This window comes from Hemibagrus wyckioides, linkage group LG14 (genome assembly GCF_019097595.1).
Source record: "Hemibagrus wyckioides isolate EC202008001 linkage group LG14, SWU_Hwy_1.0, whole genome shotgun sequence".
Taxonomy (NCBI): Eukaryota; Metazoa; Chordata; class Actinopteri; order Siluriformes; family Bagridae; genus Hemibagrus; species Hemibagrus wyckioides.
The window spans coordinates 6,232,501-6,259,559 of NC_080723.1; the positions used below are offsets into that span (position 1 = coordinate 6,232,501).

General features: G+C 38.8%; 1 protein-coding gene across 4 annotated transcripts in view; it reads right to left on the reverse strand.

The window, feature by feature from the left end:
- mon2 (MON2 homolog, regulator of endosome-to-Golgi trafficking) overlaps positions 1-27,059 on the reverse strand; it is a 33,876-nt gene that overhangs the window by 1,708 nt on the left and 5,109 nt on the right. For 2 of the 4 annotated variants that reach the window (XM_058408241.1, XM_058408239.1), the window contains exons 4-33: positions 21,645-21,776; positions 20,926-21,055; positions 19,466-19,563; positions 19,086-19,211; positions 18,710-18,907; positions 18,401-18,525; positions 18,125-18,261; positions 17,750-17,903; positions 17,356-17,561; positions 15,419-15,500; positions 15,143-15,324; positions 14,939-15,051; positions 14,729-14,833; positions 14,224-14,304; positions 14,073-14,146; positions 13,910-14,000; positions 11,795-11,896; positions 10,531-10,641; positions 7,717-7,892; positions 6,551-6,713; positions 6,123-6,416; positions 5,576-5,774; positions 3,917-4,554; positions 2,979-3,122; positions 2,221-2,238; positions 1,709-1,837; positions 1,406-1,596; positions 1,176-1,236; positions 270-393; positions 1-7 (exon numbers count right to left, since the gene is read on the reverse strand). The exon at positions 1-7 is cut by the window's left edge and continues 201 nt beyond it. In XM_058408241.1, the coding sequence (XP_058264224.1) occupies positions 1-7; positions 270-393; positions 1,176-1,236; positions 1,406-1,596; positions 1,709-1,837; positions 2,221-2,238; positions 2,979-3,122; positions 3,917-4,554; positions 5,576-5,774; positions 6,123-6,416; positions 6,551-6,713; positions 7,717-7,892; positions 10,531-10,641; positions 11,795-11,896; positions 13,910-14,000; positions 14,073-14,146; positions 14,224-14,304; positions 14,729-14,833; positions 14,939-15,051; positions 15,143-15,324; positions 15,419-15,500; positions 17,356-17,561; positions 17,750-17,903; positions 18,125-18,261; positions 18,401-18,525; positions 18,710-18,907; positions 19,086-19,211; positions 19,466-19,563; positions 20,926-21,055; positions 21,645-21,776 (4,391 nt within the window). The remainder of the gene's footprint in view (positions 8-269; positions 394-1,175; positions 1,237-1,405; positions 1,597-1,708; positions 1,838-2,220; positions 2,239-2,978; positions 3,123-3,916; positions 4,555-5,575; positions 5,775-6,122; positions 6,417-6,550; positions 6,714-7,716; positions 7,893-10,530; positions 10,642-11,794; positions 11,897-13,909; positions 14,001-14,072; positions 14,147-14,223; positions 14,305-14,728; positions 14,834-14,938; positions 15,052-15,142; positions 15,325-15,418; positions 15,501-17,355; positions 17,562-17,749; positions 17,904-18,124; positions 18,262-18,400; positions 18,526-18,709; positions 18,908-19,085; positions 19,212-19,465; positions 19,564-20,925; positions 21,056-21,644; positions 21,777-27,059) is intronic. The other 2 variants (XM_058408240.1, XM_058408242.1) reach the window with 1 other exon arrangement.

A 27,059-nucleotide genomic window follows, 5' to 3' on the forward strand; every position in this document is an offset into this window, starting at 1 on the left:
TCTGCTTCTATAACCACCACAGAACAAGCGGAGTTTACCGCACTGTATATAGCATTAAACATAATGATATGACAATATTAAACAATAGCAGCATAGACAGAGACCAATTAGACAGGCTACTAACTCTGTTGGTATAATAATACTATAATAAAAAGCCACTGAAAATGGCTTGATTATTATTATTGTTTGCTACAGCTCACATACCGACAGAATATGTATATATGCAGAGATAAATATATTCCAAACACTGTGTCTAATTTATCCTCTACCTGTAAAGGAAGAGGGCTGAGAATGGATGGACCCTCTGTTGAGCATGGTCATGACCTGACCTACAAACTCTTTGGGGAGGAAATTGGCATATGGCAAAATCTCTGTACTGATCAGCTGCACCACCTTGTGGACAAAACACCACACACAAAAAAACCCACACCGCAATCAATGAAACCAGAATGCTACTAAACCACTCAGCTGTGTGTGTGTGTGTATATATGTATATATGTATATATATGTATATGTGTATATATATATATATATATATATATATACACACTATCGCTCAAAAGTTTGAGATCACTCTGAATAAAATATAGCAAAAGAACAGGACATGCTGACACTCAGAGTTAGAAATAATGATTTTCATAGAAATGATGAATGTTTTCTTCAAACTTTGCCTTCATCAAAAAAAAAAAACAAACATGCTTCCTGGAGCATCCCCCACAAGATGGATTGGCTGATGGGAGTCTTCCTCTATAGCTGAAATCAAGCTGAAATATGAAAGTGATCCCAAACTTTTGAGCGGTAGTGTGTATATATATATATACACACACACACATTTTATATATATATATACATACATACATACATACATACATACATATACACACACATATATATATATATATTATATATATATTATATATATATATATATATGTGTGTGTGTGTGTGTGTGTGTGTGTGTGTGTGTGTGTGTGTGTGTGTGTATCTCCCTTAAAAAAAATGAACAATGCAAAATACATGACATGGATATGAAATATTAGGTGTGTTCTTATGAAATGTAAATTGAATACATAAGTATTTGTCTGATGTTTAAAGAACTACAATAAAGAATTATTGATGAAAATCAAATAAATGAAAATTTTAATTCAGATTTTAAACGAAAATTTTAAATCTTACCTCAACATCGATGGCTTCATTTTTCTGGAACTCTTGAATGGACAGATTATCCGGAGGTGTACTAAAGACAAAAAAATGTTGCCAGGTTTTGATTTTATTAAATCACGAGCGCAATTATTATTTTTTTTCTTGGTAAGAAATTCAGTTTCATTTTATTAGGACACATCATTAGTTTAAAAAAAGAAAATGTCATGCTGTGTGCAATCTACACACAGTGGCTGCATATATACCTTTTAGTGAAGAGGAAGTCCTCAAAGGCATTCGCCAGCTCGGGCCACATGGTGTCAAATTTGCCTGAGGAGGCATGTTGCCGGGCAACTGGAAGGCCGATGGATAGAACTTTGAGCAGAGAGGAGACCGAAAGCTTCCACGTACTTTCAGCAGGACATGCGTACTTCAGTCCTAACGGCATCCTCAGGGTCTACAGTAACAATTACACACAGAATTCTGCATTTAGCTGGCCAAACGGTTGTGAACACCAGAACAGTAACAAGCGACTGTGAGGTAATTTGTGCATAAATAAACATAATTACCTTAATGATGCTCTCTAAGACTTTCTCAGTGATAACAGCTTTGTGACAAGCAGTTTTATGATACAGGTCTACTACCACCTCCAGAGATCTCTCGGCAAACGGCACATAGTTTAAGGCAACCCACTCAGCCTATAAAAGACATGGAGAAATGTATGGGAATAGATCAACAAAAAAATAAATTTATTTTGTCCTTGTGACGAGAACAAAATCCAACAAAAAAGCCTGACATTGATAAAAGCAAAGCATATAGACAGACACACACACAAACACAACAAAATCATATAATACACCACCCTACAGTAAGACAGAGCTGTACAGTAACCCATTAAGATATTATGAGTTGCTTAGACTGCACACAAGCTATGTTTGTAAAGTAAAGGAAGAACATAAAGAATGAGTGTAAACTATGGCAATGGGGCAAAAAAGACAAGATGAAGTAGTCTTGTGTCACAAGTTGTGCCACTGAATTTCATTATACTGAAAGTGGACAAAGAGGGCTGGTAGAAACTCACCGGTGCAAACAGTTGGATCTATAGTGGATCCATATGACAAGAATAAAAAAACAAAAAACAAAAAAAAACAGAATGAGAGAAAACTGGTCAAATATTAACCATTTCACATGGCAGCAAAGATTAATGACAGAGCAAACACTGCAGAGTGAAATGATGAAAGTATTGTGAAAGCCAAAGCCTGTACAGAAGGGTACATGAGTTAAGTACATAAGCTAAGAAAATAATCCAAGAAAAAGCCAAGAGTATAAGTGACTGTGTTAAAAGAACAAGAGAAAGTTTTTATTTTTATTTTGTAAAAAAAAAAGGATGGAGAAGAGAATGAAGAAGACGATGGGATAAAAATCAGAGACCGAGAACATGACAAGGAAACTCTGCATCCTTGACATAGATGATATCCTGACGAGAGATTTTAAAGTCTCAAAGTCATTCAGGTGAGTACAAATAAAAATGTCCCAATCAGTAACCCGTTCCATTAACCTGGTTAGAAAATGTCATCCACATTCAAAAGCCAATTCATAAAACAAACAGAAAAATACAAATATTGAACAAAACTGTAGAAATGGGTTTGTTCCTTTTATATTCGTTCAATTTTAAATTATTTACCATACAGCACCACAAAGCATCTTTACAGGACAGACTCCTGATGTGGATTTACATTTACACCATTAAAAGCATTAATAATTATTTTGTGAAAGATTAGTACAGAGTACAGTACAAGATTAGTACAGAGTCATATGGTGTGGGGACAATACACTAACCTGGTTATACTTAGCATTGGCCACATGCTTGGTTTCCATTTTGCCATATTGTGGGGGCTTGCAGGAGAACTCAACAAACTGCAGGAGCTGCTCAAAAATGGCAGGGTACATCACCTGCAAGGTCTCAGGGCCCACACAAATTGCCTGAAAAATATAACACTTAAACGTATGCATGTGTACAGGCATATGCTTATACAGGTTGTCCTATCTTTGTCCATAGAAATAACTAAAGACATTACTTTAGCCAAAAATGACTATGCCTACACCAGACCCAACTTTGGGCAAGTCAGGCTAGAGCCAACATTTTAGCTCTTTAAGTTTTCAAGAGAATGAGGATCAGATGAATGTGTCAGTTGACATTATTGTATTAATTTATGGACATTTGGTCCTTTCCAAAGGTCCAAAGGCATAACACATGTTCTCTCTCTCTGTCTCTCACTCACTCACTTCTGTACCAACTGTGTTCCTGTAGTGAAATGTTTAGTGGTCAAAATTAAGGACCAGATGATTGTCAATGGACACAATTTTAACACAGTGAGGCCATTTGGTCATCACTAAAAGCTTAATACATACTCTCTCTCTCTCTCTCTCTCTCTCTCTCTCTCTCTCACACACACACACACACACACACAGTTCCCATAGAAAAATGATTACAGGTCATGTATTCTTCATCTGAAACTTACTAATATTTAAGACATTATATTGACATTATACCACACTGTCCTAGTACAGAAATAACACACGACACAGAGGCTAATATATATACTACAACAATATTTCAATCAACATTATAAAATACAAACATTCAGTAGTTGTAATATGCCAAACTACTGTTTAACTAAGCTCCCCCATACATAACCAAGTTATGTCAATGCAATGCTAAGAAAAAAGACGTGTCTAAATGTTCTGGCACAATATCGGCATAAAGCACTCCTCACCTTCTGTAACACATCGAGTGCAGTGAGAACAGCCTCCTGCAGACTGGTGAGCACTGCCTCCGTGTAGGAAGGCAGAATAAACGGTGAAGCGTCTGAGCTGATGGGTACTGACACTGCTCCATGCAGAATAACGCCCAGCTTCCGCAAATCCTCCATGCTAAAGCCACCTGCTATGTGCTGGTACAGAGCCGGGAAGATCTGGATCAATGCTGTCAGAAAGGGCTGACTTGGCACAAATGCCAGTTTATCAGCACTGCCATTTGGAGGCCGTGTGCACTCTGTGCCCATTCGGTACCATGTGCTCCAAGCTGACCACCAAAGTGCAGAATCATCCAACTCTTCCCCAGGAAGAGGAGGCTGAGGCTGGGAATTGTAACGCTGAGCCAGACGCTCTGCTAGAGAGTCTGAACGGGTCAGGGGTCTTCCAGGGCCTGAGGATGTGAGAGAGTCCACCAAGGGGACAGGGGGAAGGTCCACGGAACCCAAAGAATCAGGTTTTTCCACATCTTTAACTGGTGTCACTAGCTGGAGAATTTCCTGAAAACTCTTGAGAGCAGCCAGAGAGACTTCATTATTTTTGCTGAGAGCTGCAGACTGGATGTGGTCCAACAGCACCTCCCATGCTTTGAAGAAATCACCTACGTGAGCATTCGATGGAAAGGAGACAAAAGAATGCATATTCAATAAACATAAGACAAAGTGGCAAAGAAAAGCTACAAATACAGTGATCTTATCCACATCACTGATCTGGGGAAAAATTATGCTTATATTAGAACTGGGATTTTAGTGGATGTGCAGGACTGTGCACTCAAAATCTCACGCAAAATGTTAGAGCTTGTTTATAAAAAATTAAAGTAAGAAACTATATGGCCAAAGATGGATGTCTGACAAAGTTCAATCAAGACATGGTTTGCCAAGGCTAGAGTGGAAGAATGAGTGTTCGGCACAGAGCCCTGACCTCAACCCCAATATTCACCTTTGGGATGAACTGGAAAACTGACTGCACCCCAGACCTTCTTATCCAACATCATTGTCTGATCTCACCAATGCTCTTGTAGCTGAATGATCTCAAATCTCCAGAGTCACACTTCATAATCTATTAAAAAGCCTCCCAAGGAAAATGGAGCTTATTATAACAGCAAGATGATCAGGTTTGCAGATATTGTAGCAAATGAGATACACAAAATTTGGCAAGTTCTCCAGATTATTGTTGTTGTTCATTTTTCTTATGAAGTATGTGCAGTTTTCTTATAAATTGACAGTGATGTTGATTTAAAGAAAAAGTGTGGTCATTTCAAATATATATTTGGTTCAGTCCATTGCTGTTTATTGCTTTTCAGAGCTAAATGTATATGTAGATACATTTAATTTCATTACATGCCATATCTGCTTTCAGAATTTCTTCACATGAAATACAGTTCTTTTAGAAGAACTTCATGGTGACTGGTATGATGCCATTTAGTTTCCCAGCAGCTGCATTAGGTATCTAATCTGTACAAAGCTGGTTTTGCACATGCATGATGGATGAAGGCAAAATCCATCATATCTGTGCAATATCTGTACCCAATTTCCACTGGTCCACACCTCTCATCAATGGGAAGACTGAATATATACACATTTCTGGGCGTAAGAAACTTTAATTCAGTTGTCATTTCTCACCTAGTTGCTGCAGTAGGTATCTCCTTGTGTTGAAGATTCGTGCTACGCCGGCCAAGGTCAGGACCCAAGTCTCCGCCCACTGCTTCTCTGCAGTGTCACGTGAATGGTGAATAAGGATGTTTCCGCCCCCTGATTCGATCTTCTCCTTATCGGCAGTAGTGGACGACTTCCTCACGCAGTCCAGTAAGTGAAAAAGCACCTGCAAGTTACAGCATAGAACCTCAAAGGCACAGCCTTAGATAGAGTTTGTAAGGGTTTTCTAATCTTAAAATTATATTTTAAATATTTTTAACTGCGGTGGTGATGGGTGTAATATGTCTCTTAAATATTAACCTATTTTGAACACTAATAACCAACAGAATAGTTTCAATAAAGCATGGACCATCTATTCCACATCAGTAGTCTTCAACTTAAGACTGTACTTGATGTAGGAAGAAAAACGCAAAATTATGACATATTTTGTCCTGGTCTGAATATCTGCTGCAAAAACATCCAAAAACCTTACAACAAGAGTAACAAATATTCCATCATGGTGCCAACAGGGTACCTTCCACACTACAATGTGCCATGTGGGTTGCTGTAGCAGGGTTCCATGAGCAGCGATTGTTGAAAACATTGTTTGGCCTGCACTTTTTCTGACAGCTGGACGAGGATCCACACACAGCTCTCCCAGTTTGGCATAAAGACACAACCACAGACAGTCAAACGGTGGTGCAGGATGGAAGGGTCTGTTCAGAGGCTCCCCTTTTTCATGGGCCTGTTTTATCAGAATGGCCTCCTCTCTCTCCAGCTCTTCTGTAATTTTCTCTCCTCTTTGGAAGAAATAGTCTGAGATGTTCCACTAAAGAAAGGATAAAGGAGAGATGTGGCCCTTAATGGATGCTTAATCCACCACACATTTATTCTAGTAAATTTTAAATGTTTTGCTTGTTTTTAGCAGTTTATAAAAGTAGGAGATGGTAGAAGTATTCTCACCAACAGTCCTATAGAGGTCAGGCTAATGTTCAGTTCCTGGTTTTGAAGACCAAAGCTGCCAGCTACATCAACAACAATCTGGAGGCACGTGCAAGGCATAGTGGGAAGGAAGTCTGTCACCACCAGCTGCAGGCACTGGAAAGCTGTTCTGATTAAGGATTCACTAGAACCCAAAGCAAAGATAACTTAAGGATGCATCACACAATTTCAAGATAAACTTGTTTGTACAAACATTAGAGAGATTCACCATCCACTTTATTAGGAACACCTGCACAACCATGAAGTTATCTAATCAGTTATTTAGTAATTTAATCAGATGGCATCAGAAAAATACATAAAACCATGCATGTACAAGTCAGGAGCTTCAGTTAATGTTTAAATCAACCATCAAAATGAAGAAAATGTGTGATTTCCGTGACTTGAGCCGAGTTATGGTTGTTGCTGCGAATAGGGCTGGTTTGAGTGAGAAATTTTCACACAAAACAGGCTCTAATTTCTGGGGTTTACTCCAACTGGAAACAAAAAACATCCTGTGCATGGTCTGCATGCTGAAACATCTTTGTTGAGAATGGGTGGACTGTTCGTTGACAGGAAGTTTATAGTATCCCAAATAAACACTCTTTCTAATCTTCAACTGTCCAGTTTTGGTGTCTCTGTGCCCATGATAGCCACAGAGTCCTGTTCTTGGATATCAGGAATGTAACATGATGTTTTTTTTTGTTTTTTTTTTGCTGTTGTAGCTCATCTACCTCGAGGTTTGACGTGCTGTGTGTCTCGAGATGCTTTTCTGCTCACCACAGTTGTAAAGAGTGCTTATTCAAGTTACTATATCCTTCCTGGCTACTCAAAACAATCTAGACATTTTCTTCTGACCTTTCTTATCAACAAGGAGTTTCCACCCACAGAACTGTTGCTCACTCAATGTTCTTTTTTTCCACACCATTCTGTGTAAACTCTAGAGACTGTTGTGTGTGAAATTTCAACAACTATGCCACTGTTAAAGTCACAGAGATCACACTTTTCTTCATTTTGATGTTTGCTGAAGCTCTTAACTTCTATCTGCATGATTTTACATATTGCACTGCTAATGCATTACTGGCTGATTAGATAACTGCATGAAGTTTCTATAAAAAAGTGGACAGTGAGGTTACATGTGCGTGTCTCACCCTTGATCATTGCGAATGGCTCCGATGACCCCCAACACTAGAGGCCATCCTGGGCCAAGGCTGTCTCCTTGACTCTGCAAAATCTGCAGCACACATTCAAGCTGCTTCTGCCTGATATCAGAGTGTAGGATATTTGAAAGCTCCTTCAGAGGGTTCAGCAACAAGAGCTGCAGTCTCTGCGAATATAAAACCACTAGATCAAGGCATGCATAATCCATCCAAGAAAATGCAAATACTATTAATACTATAATACAAATTAAAGCTAATACTGAGTTTATTGCTTTAAATGTAAAACGCCCTAAAAGAGGTTAGTTGGTTAATTGGGTAGTGACCTGTTGAAAGAGGTCAGTTGGTTAGTGACCTATGATTTGTGTTTTGTGCATTGTTTGTTCTCAGTTTTTTCTCAGAGTGACAAATTAAAGGAAAATCACCACATAATGCTTTCAAACGGGAAGATGTTAATAAATAGGTATAATGCCTGAAACAAGATTTAGAAAAATTTTGCATGCACAGTGGCATGTATAAAAAACACTGAGCAGGCTCAGTTGACCGTGATTTCGGATTAAGATAACAAGAGGAAAACAATCGATTTGAATCTAAGCGAGTGTTTTGTTAATGAGCAGACGAACTGCAGAAGCTATTCTAAACAGGCACTATTCTGGGAGAAAGAGATCAGTAAATACGGTTGGAAATTGTAGTCAAATGATCATGCACTGTCTGAAAATGACAGAAGTTTGATAAGACTGTCAGAGATGACAGAGATGGAGATGGGATAAAGATGGAGAGGCAAGATAAATTCTTATTTATAAAATGAATGCCCAGTTGAGAGTTCAGTGATGAAATAACCCATAAGCACTGGTCTACAGATCAGTCACACCATATTGATTTTGCAGGTATGCTTTGCATTCCCTTAGACACAAGAGGCATTGCTCAGCAAAGTTAATCTGATCAGGAGTATGGCACATTTCAGCTACATCTTACAAACAACAGATTTCCATTGGGAAGCTGCACAGGACTCAAAAAAGGAATCATAAATGGGGAATGTTCTACTTTCAGGGTTTAATTTAGGATGAGTATGTAAAATTTGTGCAGTCTTCAAGAAATAAACTAACAAAAGTAAATATTTAGTTGAAAATATGTGCATGGAGAAAGTTCTCAAATAAAACCAATGATTACTATGTAGTCACACATATTATAGTATCGTAGATGATACACTTATGTTGCCAAAAGTTTTGGGACACCCCTCCAAATCACTGAATTCAGGGATTGGTTTTCGGGGGTCGGGCTTGGCCCCTTAGTTCCAGTGAAAGGAACTCTTAATGCTTCAGTATACCAAGACATTTTGGACAATTTCATGCTCCCAACTTTGTGGGAACAGTTTGGGGATGACTCCTTCCTGTTCCAACATGACTGTACACCAGTGCACAAAGCAAGGTCCATAAAGACAGATGAAAGAGTTTGGTGTGGAGGAACTTCACACAGTCCTGACCTCAACCCGACAGAACACCTTTGTGATGAATTAGAGCGGAGACTGTGAGCCAAATCTTTTCGTCCAACATCAGTGCCTGACCTCACAAATGCGCTTCTAGTGGATTCTAGACTCTTGGTTGGGCCAACTCCATATTAAATTCTTGTGCAAGTAAAGGCAGACACCAGAGTTTTGTAATGGCTCAGAGTCTCCACTATAATTCATCCCAAAGGTGTTGTATCAGGTTGAGGTCAGGACTCTGTGCAGGCCAGTCAAGTTCCTCCACACCAAATTCACTCATCCATGTCTTATAGACCTTGCTTTGTGCACTGGTGTGCAGTCATGTTGGAACAGGAAGTTGTGATCCCCAAACTGTTCCTACAAAGTTGGGAGCATGAAATTGTCCAAAATATCTTGATATGCTGAAGCACTAAGAGTTCTTTTCACTGAAACTAAGGGTCCGAGCCCAACCCCTGAAAAACAACACCTGAATTCAATGATTTGGAGGGATGTTCCAAAACATTTGGCAACATAGTGTATTTGTCAAACTAAGTAATACAATCTTTACAATATTAGCTATCTAATGTTGGATAATTAGCAAGCCAGCATTATATAAATATTAAGCAAGTTAATAACAGTGCAATAGCTAGATATATATATTATATGCCAAACTTATACAGAAGGAGTGAATTCTTTCCGTTTTCTATTTGAAATCCCATGCTTCATATAAGCTACAGACTAATACATTTTTGTCCCCCAACTTTTGTTTTTGCCCTGTCACAATATTGCATTTTTATCTACAATTAGGAATAAACAGCATCTCTTCACAAATAAAATGTAGATGAAATACTGACACACGGCCACCACTAAAGGATAAATCCCAACCATGACATTTGGAGCCTGTGTGCAGGGAAAAGATTGCTACTATCCTATGATGAAGGGTTTCCATTCTGATCGGAGAGGGCTCTTCCAGAAAGATAATGCACCACTGCATGGCTTGATGAGCATGACAACAATGCAAATTATATGTTATGGCCTTCCTAGTCACCAGATCTCAACAGAACACCTGAGAGGTTTTACACTGAAAGTGTTTTAGACAGCACTTTCCACCACCATCATAGAAGCAACAAATGAGGGAATATCTTTTGGAAGAATGGTGTTTATTACAAGAGCATCACTCCAGAGATTTGTAGAATCTATATCAAAGCACGGTAACCCTGTTTTACCGTCTCGAAGAGTTTTACTAAGGTTGTCGGGAAACCTTATATTTGGATTTTCCATTGTCATCTGTCTGTAGATATCATTGAGAATATTCATAAGAAGGTTTTCCATGAAAATGTAAATACCTGGTTCTGTGAAAGAGGGGGGTCATGTTTATAAGCAAGGCCAGCTTTGATCAGAGACGTGACTGCTTCAGCTCCCCACTCCCTCATACGTGTGTTAGGGTGCTGGCATACCTGACAGAAACAAAAGGATAAAGGTACTCTTCAAATGCATTCAAATGATGAGATGGTAAATGTGTATATAATGTTATGGTACACCAGTATAATATACACATATGTATGTAATGCAGACAAATAGAGCAAAAAGAATCTGTTGACTTCAAATCTGACTCGGAACTAAATATGGTACAGACCACAGAAACGATCAAAGAGCAGGCAATAGAGTACTGACAGGAAAAAAGAAACATGCCAAGCATAATCTAGTATGTCTTAAAATATAAAAGCTTTCAATAAAAAAAAAATGATCTGGAGTGCCACAAAATAAACCCAGTCAAAGAATAAGAAGTCTGATCCCAAGAATAATAAGCATAGAGGTCAGGTATAGATCAAGAGACACCCAGTACTCAGGAAAAACAAGCAAGTAGAACGGACTTGCGGTTTGTGGATTGTCTGATTCATGTGATTAATATTTCACAAGTATTGAGGCTGTAGTTAAATAGCCTAAACCAGAAAATGTTGGCTATATTATTTTACAACGTTATTGGTTTGGCCCATGCATTTAATTCCAATGTGTTTAGCTTGGAAGGTCCTATTAAAAGAAACATTCAAGAATGATGTGTATATAAGTGAAAATAGGAGATTAGGAACTTACCTTCTGCAAAATAGACATGATGCAAGAAGAGAGAGATGAGACAGAGACAGACAGATTGAGAGAAATAACAGAAAAACAGAAATATATGAAAAGTACGACACCAAAACGAGTATTCTGTCTTAGAACACAAGACTACAGAGGGGGTTTTGGTTAGAGAAAGGCACATGAGACTACAAGCAGAGAGAGGAGATTAAGATGATGATGTGTGGCATAACACAACAGCATCCTTATTCTACACTCAACACCAGAATTGTCACCCGTCATGAAAACCAAGCAAAAATATTAGCTAAAAAGTAAAAAGAGGTAATACAAAATATATCTCCAAACGTCTGAGTATAAATTCTTAATGATTGTATGCAATGTTCATTTTTTTTTTTTGCCGTTCTCTTGAAGGGTCCAAAATTCCGGAGTGCTCTTAAGTCAGAAATGATCCATTAGTCAATAATCAAAGACAAGTTTTTTTTTTTGTTTTTTTTTAAAAAGTTAAGTTTGCAGCCAGTGGCTTTCTCCAGCTACCTCTAAAAGGTGTGCAGTAAGAGGTCTCCATAAGATTTCTATGCGGTCCATATTCACCAGGCCCGTCTCCAACAGCTTAGCTACTGCAAACAGAGATGGCTCCTGTTGACCAGAAGTGAAAAAGCATTACAAATCTTCAAACATCATGCATCATATGTAAATACACACCTAATATGTAAAATAATTAGACATCCAGAAAGAAAGAAATATACATAATAATGAGGTAGAAAGATTTTTTGGTTGATCTCAAAAACTTTACTCATCTGTTTCACAATTCACAAAACCCTCAGCAAAATTAGATCTGAATATCTTTTGCTGTGACTAGGGTTGCACAATGCAGCAATTTCTAAAACCCTGAAAAACAGTTTTTTTTAAACCTCTTTATTTCTATATGGTGGGGCTCTTTTCCCTTGGTGAATCACAGCAGCACAAACAGAATAACACGATAAAAGCATGGCTGAGGCAAATCCACCTGGTTTACTTTCGTGCCTCCTGCTTCTCAAGGAGCGAGATGTAGACATATTTTGCCTCCCTTGGAAATGACAAATATCCTGACCTTCACCGAGAGCTGACCGTTAATAGTCCTGTATGAGGTTTTGTTATGATGAAAATCTTTTAACAAGATAGCCTCTATGTTAGACTAACTTTTCTCATAACATGTTTGAAAGAATGCTGTTTGCCAAAACTGTCTGGTAACTTTATATTCATTATAATAGAAAATGTAGAGACACTTTTTACTCCTCCTCTGTTTTGAACGGGTGCAAATATTATTGCTCTTAAATAAATGTCTTTAATAATGAAATATACATCGATCAGTCATAACATTATGACCACTGAGAGGTGAAGTGAATAACACTGATGATCTCCTCATCATGGCACCTGTTAGTGGGTGGGATATATTAGGCAGCAGGTGAACATTTTGTCCTCAAAGTTGATGTGTTAGAAGCAGGAAAAATGGGCAAGCGTAAGGATTTGAGCGAGTTTGACGAAGGGCCAAATTGTGATGGCTATATGACTGGATCAGAGCATCTCCAAAACTGCAGCTCTTGTGGGGTGTTCCCGTTCTGCAGGGGTCAGTATCTATCAAGAGTGGTCCAAGGAAGGAACAGTGGTGAACCGGTGACAGGGTCATTGGCGGCCAAGACTCACTGATGCACGTGGGGAGTGAAGGCTGGCCCGTGTGATCCGAGCTACTGTTGCTCAGATTGCTGAAGAAGTTAATGCTGGTTCTGATAGAAAGGTTTCAGAACACACAGTGCATGATGGGTCAGGGCTGTTTTGCCAGCAAAAGGGGGACCAACACAATATTAAGAAGGTAGTCATAATTTATGCATGATCGGTGTAAACATGCATACTTGAAGTGTGATATTAGTCTATGATCCGAAATATTATAACGGAAAAAAGATTACAAACATAAAAATTACCTGAGCACAGAGAAAGCGCTCAGCCTCATTGCACTACTAGATAATTATAGAAATGATAGGTTTTCAAAACTTTGTCTGCCGCATCCTTCAATTATCTTCTTTTTTCTTTTTGTTTATTGGTCCACATTTCTAGCTGTAATTCTATGCCTCAATGATCACTTTGGCAGCTACAGAAAAATCAAGCCTGCATCCCAAAATGCCATGGTGGTTCACTTTGTGCAATTCGATCAATCCAGGATTGAATTACTTTCACAATGCTGTGAAAACGGCCCAAGACCACCACGCTTGGATGGAAAGCTGAAATTGTGCCTGTGCAATTTAGTGCCTGTTTTCCTGAGAGTGAAGACTATTTCTCACTTGAAAAGCGATTTCTGAGGACTCAACAGTTATTCAAAATAAAGTCGTACTAGTAAGGAAAAATGTTTTAAGCATCAGCATGGTCCTCTTGGTATTGACTGCTGGACCATGCAGTATGTGTTATAAATAAGAGACACCAGTTATCGCTGTAATCATGGCAAATACATATGTCTACATAACTAACATATTGTCGCAACTTGTTAGTTCATAGAATTTTGACAGAACTTTGATACTAATACAGTACTATGGCAAAAAAATGCTTTAATGGTTATCAGGTCTGGACTTGCTAGCATGGTTGTGAACTCAAGAGCTTCAGACATGACCGTTAACACACCTTGTTATTGCCGTAAGCCATCTCCATAGCTTCCATGGACAGGGAACACAAGGCATTAATCAGATGATGAAGAGAGACATCATCCAGATACCTGCATGCACAAAACTGTTTAATACAGCAATAATCCTTCAGTGAGTGATGTGCAACATGATGCAAAACTTACTGGGAGCTTTCAAAGAGTCTGGAGAGGATGTTGGAGATGATTGGAAGGTCTGTCATTACAGCAGTTGTTAGAACCTGTAAAAGAAATAAATGCTGGTAGAGGATTATCTGTGTGTAAAAAGATGGATTTGACTAAAGGACATTAAACATACAGTGCTGGGACCCTCCACTGCTCTCCCAGGCTTCAGTGCTCCGCCGACCCCCGGCTTCAGACCCAAAATCCATACCAGGTGCTGAGGAAAAACAGGAGAGATTTGTATGGAACAAACAAAGATACTTATTTATCGCAGCATTGCTGCAAGGTAATAAATCAATGTCACTATGGCTCATAGCCCTGAGGCACTGAACTATGAGGTTTGGTGCCAATGCGGCAGTTTTTTTGCATAAATAATGAATGTGTGCTAAAATAAAATGGCATGCAAGTGCCTCGAAGTTAATGAACAACTTGTCTGTAGTCCACATACTCACAACATGCCCATATGTGCATACACAGCATTCCAATTCTGCAAAAAGCACTGGGCTTGTTTGGATTTTTTTTAAATAGAGTATAAAGAGGTGTTGTAAAATTTGCTCCAGGGTTACACACCAGCTGTATGCAAACAAAATCAATCAGGGAACTGGCTAGAAAGAAGGATGTGCAAATGGGTGTGTTATTACCTGCAGGGTAGCAAGTACTAGCTGCCAAGAGGTCCCCAACACAGCACCATGACAATGAGCTAGATTCAATAGAGTCCGCATACACTGGATGTTTTTGGCTGTGAGCTAACACAGAAAGAAACAGAGAGTCAGATTATTCAGTATAAAAAAAGAAGCATACAAATTCATACAAATCAGTCCTCTGTTGTTTTGGCTGTATTTTTGTCTTACCACCACAGTGCCCTGGGGTTGTGCACTAAGCGGTTGTCCCACAGCCACCACCTGCTGATGAGACTCACTGGATGGACTGATGATTTGCACATTCTGGCCTTGAATAGAGTATGCTACAACACACACACACACCACATGCATTCCAAAAGGCTCCAAACACCCACCAACCTGTGAATACCAACTAGCCCATACAGAATGACTCACTTTTGTTGGAGAGGCTAGCTGCGTTGCTGGTGAGTACCGTAAGAGCGTAATGTGGGGGAAGAGAGGCTTTACAGATAGCAGTGATGAAGGCATCTCGAGGGGTCACGAGGCCAAGACGACCACACAAAGACGCCATAGTCAATTCAGCCTTTAAGATGTTCTCTGTGGCTGTCTCATCCGTACTTTACCATGCACACACAGACATTAGAAAATGATTATCTCAGCTTTGGATCTGGCAGTCTCGCTGAATAGCATCTGCAGGAAGGCTCCACTTACCTTGCATCTAGCAGAAGAGAAAGAGCTGCTAGTAGACCACACCAGCACGCACTCACCATCTCTTCCCATACCTGTTGGGGTTCTGTAACAAACACACATATATGACTGCACCTCAGTTTCAAAAAAATATAAACACTGCCCAGTGTGTATATATATATATATATATATATATATATATATATATATATATATATATATATATATATACATATATACACACACACTATATTGCACTATATTGCTATATTGCAAAAGTATTCGCTCACCTGCCTTGACTCGCATATGAACTTAAGTGACATCCCATTCCTAATCCATAGGGTTCAATATGACGTTGGTCCACCCTTTGCAGCTATAACAGCTTCAACTCTTCTGGGAAGGCCATCCACAAGGTTTAGGAGTGTGTTTATGGGAATTTTTGACCATTCTTCCAGAAGCACATTTGTGAGGTCACACACTGATGTTGGACGAGAAGGCCTGGCTCTCAGTCTCCGCTCTAATTCATCCCAAAGGTGTTCTATCCGGTTGAGGTCAGGACTCTGTGCAGGCCAGTCAAGTTCATCCACACCAGACTCTGTCATCCATGTCTTTATGGACCTTGCTTTGTGCACTGGTGCACAGTCATGTTGGAAGAGGAAGGGGCCAGCTCCAAACTGTTCCCACAAAGTTGGGAGCATGGAATTGTCCAAAATGTCTTGGTATGCTGAAGCATTCAGAGTTCCTTTCACTGGAACTAAGGGGCCAAGCCCAGCTCCTGAAAAACAACCCCACACCATAATCCCCCCTCCACCAAACTTTACACTTGGCACAATGCAGTCAGACAAGTACCGTTCTCCTGGCAACCGCCAAACCCAGACTCATCCATCAGATTGCCAGATGGAGAAGCGCGATTCGTCACTCCAGAGAACGCGTCTCCACTGCTCTAGAGTCCAGTGGCGGCGTGCTTTACACCACTGCATCCGACGCTTTGCATTGCACTTGGTGATGTATGGCTTGGATGCAGCTCCTCGGCCATGGAAACCCATTCCATGAAGCTCTCTGCACACTGTTCTTGAGCTAATCTGAAGGCCACATGAAGTTTGGAGGTCTGTAGCGATTGACTCTGCAGAAAGTTGGCGACCTCTTCGCACTATGCACCTCAGCATCCGCTGACCCCGCTCCGTCAGTTTACGTGGCCTACCACTTCGTGGCTGAGTTGCTGTCATTCCCAAACACTTCCACGTTCTTATAATACAGCTGACAGTTGACTGTGGAATATTCAGGAGCGAGGAAATTTCACGACTGGATTTGTTGCACAGGTGGCATCCTATCACAGTTCCACGCTGGAATTCACTGAGCTCCTGAGAGCGACCCATTCTTTCACAAATGTTTGTAAAAACAGTCTGCATGCCTAGGTGCTTGATTTTATACACCTGTGGCCATGGAAGTGATTGGAACACCTGATTCTGATTATTTAGATGGGTGCGCGAATACTTTTGGCAATATAGTGTGTGTATATATATATACACATATATATATACACATATATATATATATATATATATCACAAGTGTGCAGCCATGTGCAGTAAATAGACATCATTTTAAAATAATTAGATAGCTATTAAATTGCAGTTATTCGAATTGGATTTAGATGTTGGTAGTATTTTTCTCTCAAGACGTTGCCAGAGCTTGAGCTTGTGCCTAATCTCAAACCATTCCAGCAATATAACTTGTTCTTTGACAACAAAGTCAGTTCCATTCTGGCACCTTCAAACTGAAGATACTTAAATGTCATTCCTTAACTGCTCACAGCTAAAAGGTTAGCTGATTCTTCAGCCAACTACTGGGGCTTGGGTATCAGGTTTACCGGTATAAATCCTTTTATTTTATATAAAGCAAACGATTTAATATTTCATACTAGTTCAAAAAGTCTTGAATAAAAGATCAGCAATAGCTCACGTGGATCCTGAGGATTCCCTTCACTCTGTGGTGGGGCACGAAGCTCCTCCTCTTCTCTGGCAGCAGCCTCCTCTTCCTCCTTGGCCAATTCTTTCTCGATAATAGAGGTGATGCTTCGTACAAGGTCGAGCAGGGCACTAAATGCCACAGACATCGCATAGCCCTCAGGGATGGAAGGTGGTTCTACTTTATCCAACATCTCCAGACTAGTGTAGAAGAGCCAAGTAAATGCTCAGTGAAAATCCCAAGCTACATATTTTGATTTAGTGTATTTCTAACTTTTAAATAATATTGCATAAACTATTCTATTCTAACAATTTAAGAGCTGAAACCTTATGAAGGCATGTGTGTTTTTAATATTAGGATTGAGTGTTGGAATGTAAAAGTTACTGACTATGTGGCCTTGGCGCTGCCCTGCACGCTGACGCTCATTAGGGGGATCCACATGCCACGGTACTCGAATGCAGCCTGGGTGCTGAGACCTCCAGGGCCACCTGTTGTGCCTGGACCTCCCTGAGCTGAAGCCTGGGGGCCCGATACTGAACCACCTGAGAGGAAGCAATGAAGAATCAGACGGAAGAGAGAGTATGCAGGGAAAAGGAATAAGGAAAGAGAGAGAGCAAAAAACATATAAGGAAAGAAATTAAATCAGTTATGAATTAAGCACTAATAGATGCCGTTCTTTATAAAGTTCCAATGTGTGTGTGTGTGTGTGTGTGAGAGAGAGAGAGAGAGAGAGAAAGAGAGAAAGAGAGAGTGAAAGAGAGACCTGCGGGTGTGTTAGCAGAGACATTTCCTATGCTGGGTACAATGAAAAGAGATTGGATGAAAGAACCGAGTGCATTGACGATGTCTCTGAATACTTTGGTAGAGTGCGGCTTCATGTCATAGGACTGGCAAAAAGACCTACACATAGCACAGAGACACATACAGTGAACATATAAGAGCCAGAGTAGACATGCACAAATGATCATCACAAAAATCATACTTGAGACATAGGGACTTTTTTTTTTAAAAAAAAAGGCCTCTGTATGTTGGGTCTCACCGCAGTAAATATGGCTGCACACAAAGCCTGTGTACTGACTCCACAGCCACAGCTCGGAGCCACTGAGGCTTCTCACCATCCAGGAACTTCACCAGTAAAGACAGGAAGATCTCACACTCAGTCACCTGTACAATAATAAATAATACATTTGCTATTAGATCAAGAAGAGTACCAGGGGTACCAAGAGTACCAGGAAATCTGCTTCAAAGCATCTGTACTGGCGTGACAGCAAGTGCCAGTCCTTTGGCCATGCTGTTACATAAAGTCGTGTGGAAATGTAACGTAATGTAAAGTGGAGACGTTACTCACCAGCAAGCTGTAGAAATGTTTGATCAGTACAGAGACGACCCGCAGCAGGCGCATGCAAATGGGAAAATAGGGTTTCTCCACTGGGGCAGGTGATGCAGCGCTACTGCTGCTGCCCTGGCGGAACTTAATGTTGGGTGAAAAAAGCTTGATCACCAGAGGACACACACGCTCCTTCAGCAGGAAGCTGAACTCCTGGTGCTGAGCAGGGAGAGGGCATATTGTTACAAAAGTGATTACACTCATATGGGATGAAAAAAAAAATTGTGTATGTAAATTAAGTAAAACAAAAACCAAAAAAAAAAAACACACAATGCCATTACAAAAATGTTTAAGAAACCAGGTTCGAAACCAGGTTTAACAGGATGCATTTGCTTACTTGTAGAAAAACTCCAGGGAAATCATTTAAAACAGACTCCAGAAGTTCTAGCCCAAATGTCCGAGTCATCTCTGTCATTCCCACCAACCAGTAGGGGGCATCAGCGTTCACCAACTGGCACAAATCCTGTTTCATAAGAATGAACGATAAGTGAAGCAGAACTTGCATATGGCACATCCTCTATCACAGCATACTGACAATTATTTACAACCAGAGAGTTTCCTGATAGAATTCTCTTTTAGCTTTTCTAATATGTCTGGCTTTAACTGCAAATATGATCCCCAGAATCTAATGATCCCATCGATAAAGCACTTATATAAAGGAGAGACAGCTTGACCAAAGCAAGATGATGAAATTGTGTGTGACTGTTATATCAGTACCTGAAATAGCATGTAGGCATCTTTAGCACTTGGTCTGAGGGTGCTCACAGACCTGCGGTTACTGTTAGCTTGAATAACGGGAGGCTGCTCTGCCATGCCTGATAGGAAAGACAAACAAAAGTAATGACACAGGGTGTGAACTAAGAAATAGAAAGAAATGCAAATTAAAAATTTATGTTTTTATCTTTAATGTATGTCATTTAAACAACTGGTTAAGGGTCTTGCTCAAGGTCTCAGCAGTGGCAGCTTGATGGTGCTGGGATTTGAACTCACAACCTTCCGATCAGTAATACAATATCTTAACCAGAGAAATTCCACTGACTCAAAGTTTTTGTAAATAAAGTGTCCACCGCCCCATTAAAACTTTAATTAAAAAAACTTACAAATAGAACAAAACAATAAGAAGGCATAGGGTCATTGGTATGGACAGCAAAATTTTATTGTTTTCAAAATGGATCATTTTATAGTAAATATAAAACCTGTCTGATTTATATTAGATTGATTAAAAAATAAAGACGGTCAGCTTACAGACCTGTGACCATCAAGTCAGGAGAATATTATGCATGTTAAAGAATATGCACTAGAAAAGAATTCATTGCAGCAGCAAAGTTACCACCTTGTGACCTCACATGAGAAGCCTAGAAAAGGTCCCTGCAAGGTCACGCTTGTCCTTCTGTCAAGCTGTGTATTTCAGGAGGCTTGGGTGTCCTTCACTCAGTCATAGAACCATGTTTACATATGCAATCTTGTGCTCTACTTCCTTATATTCTGGATTGTCAGGAAGGACAAGGCTTGTGCAAATCATACAACCCTCCAATGTAACCTTTAGCTAACGGTGATTGATGATAGCATTATGAAGGCATGGAATATGAGTATATAAGATACAAAGATAAATAAAACCACATTTTTTTTAAAAATCCTGTGCCAGGATCATGCTAATGTCATAGACTAGCTAGAGAATGGAATGTTTGCATGCACATTCTAGTCCTGTCTATATTTTTATACAGCCTGTCTATATTTTTTGTAATGCAACTTATCTGGCAAGTCAGTTTTGCTACTTATATTCCTGTGTATGCTGCATAGATTGACATGGAAAACTTCATCTTACTGCCTGTACCAGTGTCTGTGCCTCAGGCTTATACATCTGCCTTTGCAGGCTATTATCACGTTGCAGCTTCAGTGCCCTCTTCAAGGTGCACAAGAGCTCTTGAATTAAGCTAGTACACTGTGGAATAGTCCAGCCACTTGCTTGAAACTGATTAAGCTTTTGCTCAGTTGTGCTGGGTGAAAGATCCTGCTTTAGTTACTACATCAGCTATATCATACTGTGCCATATTTCTTTATCAAGCTCGGACTGTCAGAATGTTACAATGGCTGGCCACCAGCAAAGATAGGTCTCTACATTTAAAGATGATGAAGTACAAAAAAGTACATCCGGTTCTTCTACATTTCTCAAATACCTTTATATTTCTCATCCTCGGCGACCATCCTTTCGAACACCACGGTGACGACCTGCCTGACTGTAGCTGCTGCCGTGTTGTTGGTGATGTTGTCTTTAGTGAAGTGAAGACGGAAGCACAGCACGATGGCCTGGAAGTAAAACAGGAGACAAGGAACATGAGGAACTCTACGATACAGTCCCTGGTATGCTAGAAAACGATTTCTTTGCTTGATTACATTGATTGCTAAGAGGTCAATTAAAACTGGAATTATCTGTGTGAATTCCAAAACGATCAAAGCAATCAATTCCATTTAGAAATCTAATTAGTCTCTCTTATCAAGACAGATAACGACTGGCCGCACTACACCACCATGCTGAGGGGATGACTTCTACAATCTGATCTCAGTGTGGTGGTGTTAATTTGTCTGGTTTAATAGTCGATCAATCTGCAAAAAAAAAAAAAAACGTCCAATTTCTTCATGCTGGATCTTTAACCAAATGAGGAAATCAAGGAATACTGACAGAACTTGTAAGAAGCGTAAAGATAAAAAAATAGAGGCTCCGAAGTCACCCAAACATCTTGAATTTAAACTGGACAGAATGTCTGATTCACAGTCCAGGCAGAATACGGTGATAACTATGAAAGACTCAATCATGTTACGAAATATGTGAACATTTTAGTATTTTGGTAACACAGTCTTGTGATTAAGATAGGTGTGTTTTCTATATGCATGGTACCTTTGAGAGGACTTCATCATGTACTACTGTGTTGGTGGTAAGCAGTACAAGAACCGTTTGTAGGAGCTTTAATTCCTCGAGGCCATTCTCCATCAGCTGCCACAACATATTAATAATGTTTCCAGCTGCCGCCTGAAAATACACACATTCAGAGAATTACACACAGGAGACAACTTCCATGCGCCATCAGATAGATTTAAAATTTGACCTTATGCCATGATGTTATAATTTATGAGGGAAGTGACAGTTTAGACTGGGTATTCACTGTGTTTTTTAACTTCCACATGCTCAGATAAACGGCTTATGTCATACAAAAAAATTAATTGTCCTGTTCTAAGGAACCTCAATGACAACACAGCCATCCATGTTCTGGAGTTCAAGAAAACTGTCTGTGCTCACAGGGTGAGCAGGATGGCATCAGACCCACACTAGCCAACTGTGGGAGTCTCATTTATTTGAGACGTTGTTCAGCCAGCCTACGATACCAGTGGCTGGTTTCGGTGTCCTCACACTCTGTACTACTACTACTTATAAAAATATTGATGTTGAATGGTTGACCTACTGCAGTGCAAACGATTCATCAAAATGAAATGTCAAAGGCTCTTTTTTGGCACAAACATGAAAACACTATGGCTCACTGTGGATACACTCATTTCTTTGTAAATCATTAGTAGGAGCATTTACACAAAAATGTGGTATTAATGAAAATCCCGTAAGTTTGAAAAAACTATGTATATATCAGTCTATCTATAGACACTGAGCAGGGATAAGGGCTTTGCTGAAGGGTCCAGCAGTGACAGCTCGGTGGTGCTGGGATTTGAACTCACAACCTTCTGATCAGAAATCCAACATTTTAAATGCTGATGAATAAAACACATAAGGCCCAGCACCACCAAGCTGCCATTCCTGGGCCCTTAAGTAAGGCCCTTAAGCCTCAACTGCTTAGTGTGGAGGGGTGGATAAATGTATTTATACTAACCCAAATTTTCCCATGAACATCATTATGCATAGACCTTTTTCAGTTGGTTTCTTAGTTCATAAAAGAAGCAATTTTATGTTACTTTCATGTAAAACAGCAAAACAAATTTCTAGGATGAACTCAATTGCCTCCTGTGCCCTCAGTAATTGGAATAATAAAATAAACTGCTTCATAAGTTAAAAAAAAATTATATTTAATTAAAATATAACAGTTTCATATGTTTATTTTAAAATAATACATAATAAAAATATTTCAAATAATTCAATTCAATTTATTTGTATAGTGCCTTTTACAGTGGACATTGTCTCAAAGCAGCTTTACAAAAGAAGATAAACAGAGAAAGGAAAGGGGAAAGAAAAAAATAAAAATAAATAAATAAATAACTAGAAATAAAAATGAATTATTAAGTTAAATTTTCCTTATTTTATTTTATCCCTAAAACAATATAATTTAATAAAATAATAGAATAAACTGCTTCAAAGAGATTTCACTGAAATTATTTAATGGTTTTTTTTTTTTTAATTTATTTTTAGGTAACACTGATGTAACAGAACATTGTCTTGAAATCTTTGTGCACTATTTTTTTAACACTAACTGCACTAACTGCACTAAAAAAGGTTTATTCAGGAGATTATCAATTGTGATTGAAAAGCATTTTTATTATTATATTTCTTAGTGATCCCTGAGAAGAAACTGTTCACGTATATAAATTATTATGTTCAACTTAAATAGAATGGACCTTGACAGGGGCCCACAAACACCCCATCTTATAAAGCACACACTACTAGGTGAATTCAAACAAAGGACAACTAACCTGCTGCACTCCAGCACTAAATGAACCATAAATGTCTTTTAGTATCTAAAAGTTTCACTGTACCCTTCAGATAAAGCACATGCTACTAGGTGCATTCAAGCAGATAAAGCACACACTACTACGTGCATTTAAGCAAAGGACAACTAACTTCAACTCCAGTGCTAAATGAACCTGTATCCTTGAGCCACAGTGCTTTTCTTAGGAGCAAGCTGATTTGAAACATAATAGTGTTTTACCTTACGATGAATTGCAATTTTCTAAAGCTCAGAACACTGAGGCTCATTTCCACAGAGCTCAGACATTTGCAACATCAGTTAGATGCCTAAAAAGTATGCGAATGTCTGAATATGCATCCGCTTAATCAAATCAGGCTTAAGGAGCAGATGAAAAAAGTGAAAGGAAAAAGAACTGAGAATATGGGCAGAAAAATATTATACTGCTCTGATGCATCACATTTCTTTCTTGAACAATTCTTCAACACACAAATGTCAATTATACTTCCAATAAGGTGTAGATAACGTAAGCCTGGACTATTAAAAAACAAAAAATATTTTGAGATGTGAAAGTGAAATTGGAAACATTACTAAAAATCTCTGACAACAATATATTTTTTTAAAGACTTATATTGAAATGGAAATATTAGCTGCCTGTAATTTTATACTGGCAAAAACACCGCAAATGTTAGCAGCAGAGCTAGACAGTTCATATGTAATAAATGAGAATCTTGAAGTAATATCATAAACTTTATTGATTACTATTTATTTATGCATTTTTCTGAGCATGTACTTATTCATTTTAATTATTCGACAATCTGCCACAAAGTAACACTCAATAATAACAAATTACATATAGCCTATTTTCACTATAAGACAATGAAAAAATTGTGAAATAATTGTAAAAAATAAATATGTTAACATATAAACATTATAAGCATTTTGTTCTGAAAGATCACATGCACATGATGTTATCCTGGGGGAAAAAATATCAGGATGCATCCAGATATTTAATGAATCAAGCTTGTTGGCGTCTCTAACTGAAATCTAATTGAATTGGAGAGATTCCTGTCCCTGTAAGAGAACTTGGGGCTACATCCACATTAATTTGGCTAGATCTGAAAATGGCATTTCAGTTTCCGTAAATTGCTTGTCCACACACACAAAAAAAACGCTTAGATCCCTATATTGCGTAAGCCTGCATCATTTGCGTCAGGCGTTTATTTACTTTCTATCTCTTTGACTCGATGCAGCAATGTAGAGGAAAAGCAAGAAGAACAACTGCAATACAACATCGCCATGTGTCACAGGACTAAAAATATATCGTTTTTGTATATCAAGGCAAATACAGCGTTTTCAAATTTATCCACTTGGGAGGGCGTTTTCTGGAAGCTCGGTTTTCGTTGGACCAAAACAGTATCTCAGTTTGGACGGAAGAACAAATTGTAGAGAAAAAAATATGTGCTTTCAGATTTTTCTGGATTAATGTGGACATGGCCTGGGTTGTAGATCAGGGGAGCTAATGTTTTCTAATAGAAAAAAATAAAATAAATAAAACTTAAAAAAATTAATAAATAAATAAAATTTTTTATAAACATCAGTTTTATAAAAAATATATTTTAAAAATAATTTTACAGAAAATAATAATAATAATAATAATAATAATAATAATAATAATAATAATAATAATAATAAAAAACCCTGCAAAAACTCATAGTAGACAATAAAATAAGAAAATAGAAAATAGCTTCAGGTGTGGCCTCAGGAAACTACATTGAAACAGTGAACTATATTTAAGCACAAAACATTCAGTAAAAAATATAAAATTTAAAAGAAAAAACTGTTTTAAGCTATTAAGGCTAAAGCCTAAAGCTTAATGTTATTATGCTTATTATCTTTTATTGTGATGATCTATAACTAACAAAGTACACTACTCAGTAAACACTAGCCTATTTCACATGTCTGTTGTTGGCCTCAGAGTGAAGCTCGATGTCAGCTCATACAGAGAGTGAGGCTTATTCATTCCCACATGGTCAAAACCCATCTTTGTGCTGCTCTATCTGACACAAACGCACTCATTTAACTGACTCTTCTGAGACACTACTGCAAATCAGGCCTTGCAGATGTATAGTGCTAAAGGCAATGTAGTGCTGGGAGCATTACAGCAGGCTATAAACGAGGAACTGGAGAAAACTACAGCGGGGATTTTTAAAATCCTGTTTTTACTGCAGTAGTGAAGTGAAAATAAGGAATCTGATTTATATGTGTTATATAATTCAGTGCAAAGCTGCTGTACATGAGAGGGCAGTTTAAATATTTTGCTTTTATTCATCTTTTGGTTTGCTGTCATAATTTTCTCAAGATTTTCTGGAATGCAGCATGTGGAAGTTATGTGGAAGAGATATGCTTCGGCATTTATTACTGAATAAAAACCAATAAAACACCAAACAGGCTTGTGTGTATTATGCCATCGTCCTATCGCTGATTTATAATAATAGTAGCACCTGTGACATGGATTGGGCGTGGCCAAACAAACACAATAGGGCTTTTCACACTTGAATTGTTAACCCTGGGACATCCTAAACCCCGGATAAACAGAATCGTGGGTTATCTGTAATCACGTTCCACACTGCTCAAACTATACCTGGGGTTAACTGTTAATCCTGGGTATTCGTTAACAGATGTGTCACACTGTACATTGCTAAACCCCGGGTTAATGTGCTTATTTGCAGCGTCACTGTCACTGATTGGACAAACAGCAGGCAACCTGTTTACACGGGTTTTTCCTGCGTCTTGCCGGTTATTAAAAAAATGCTGTAAGAATAATACCGTCTCCTCATCACTCCAGTTCACACGCTTTCCGTCTTTTGACATTTTCTTACTTTTCTCTCACCGGCTGCTGTTTACACGACGCGCGTCTCCTGTTACTGATGTGATATGAGCCTGGCTGCTCAGTTTCTGATTGGCTGTCTGTTGTCAAGCGTCCAGCAGCAACAACAAATGCCGCTGCGTTTCACACTGAACAAACTTAGCACCGCAATGCGGGGTTAACACCACAAATGCAGTGCTAACCCTGCTCCGGAACAGGGTTTCATAACCCCCCATAAAAAAATGGTGCAAACACCGCTTTCAAATTACAGGTGTGAAGCGTTTTTAGAATGACGATAACCCGGGGTTAAGCGCAGTGGGAAATGCCCTAATGTGTGTGTATAATGTTTGCATAATATCAATACAGTGGAAAAATACCAGAAGCTGGATATGAGTAGGCTGTAGCAGCAATCCCTAGCATCTAGCATTTACATTTCAGAACTGAGGTCGGGACTATAAACAAAACGAAGCAAGTTAGTAGCTGTAAATAAGCTCATTATAAACCGCACATGCTCCATAGTGAACAGCAGCACAGATACTTATTCTACTGTTACACTGTAAAGTCACTGTTCAGAAATTGTAGAATTTGAATATCTATGCATGTTTTTAGAGCAAAGATATCCATGGCTTTATCCATCTTTTCTGCGAGCGCTGACGAATAAAACAGCATCAAAGAAAGATGTTTGGTTGCTCAACTCTGAAGCGAGGCAGCAGGTTAAATTATTTAATTATTAATTATTAATTAATTATTGGATACAAAA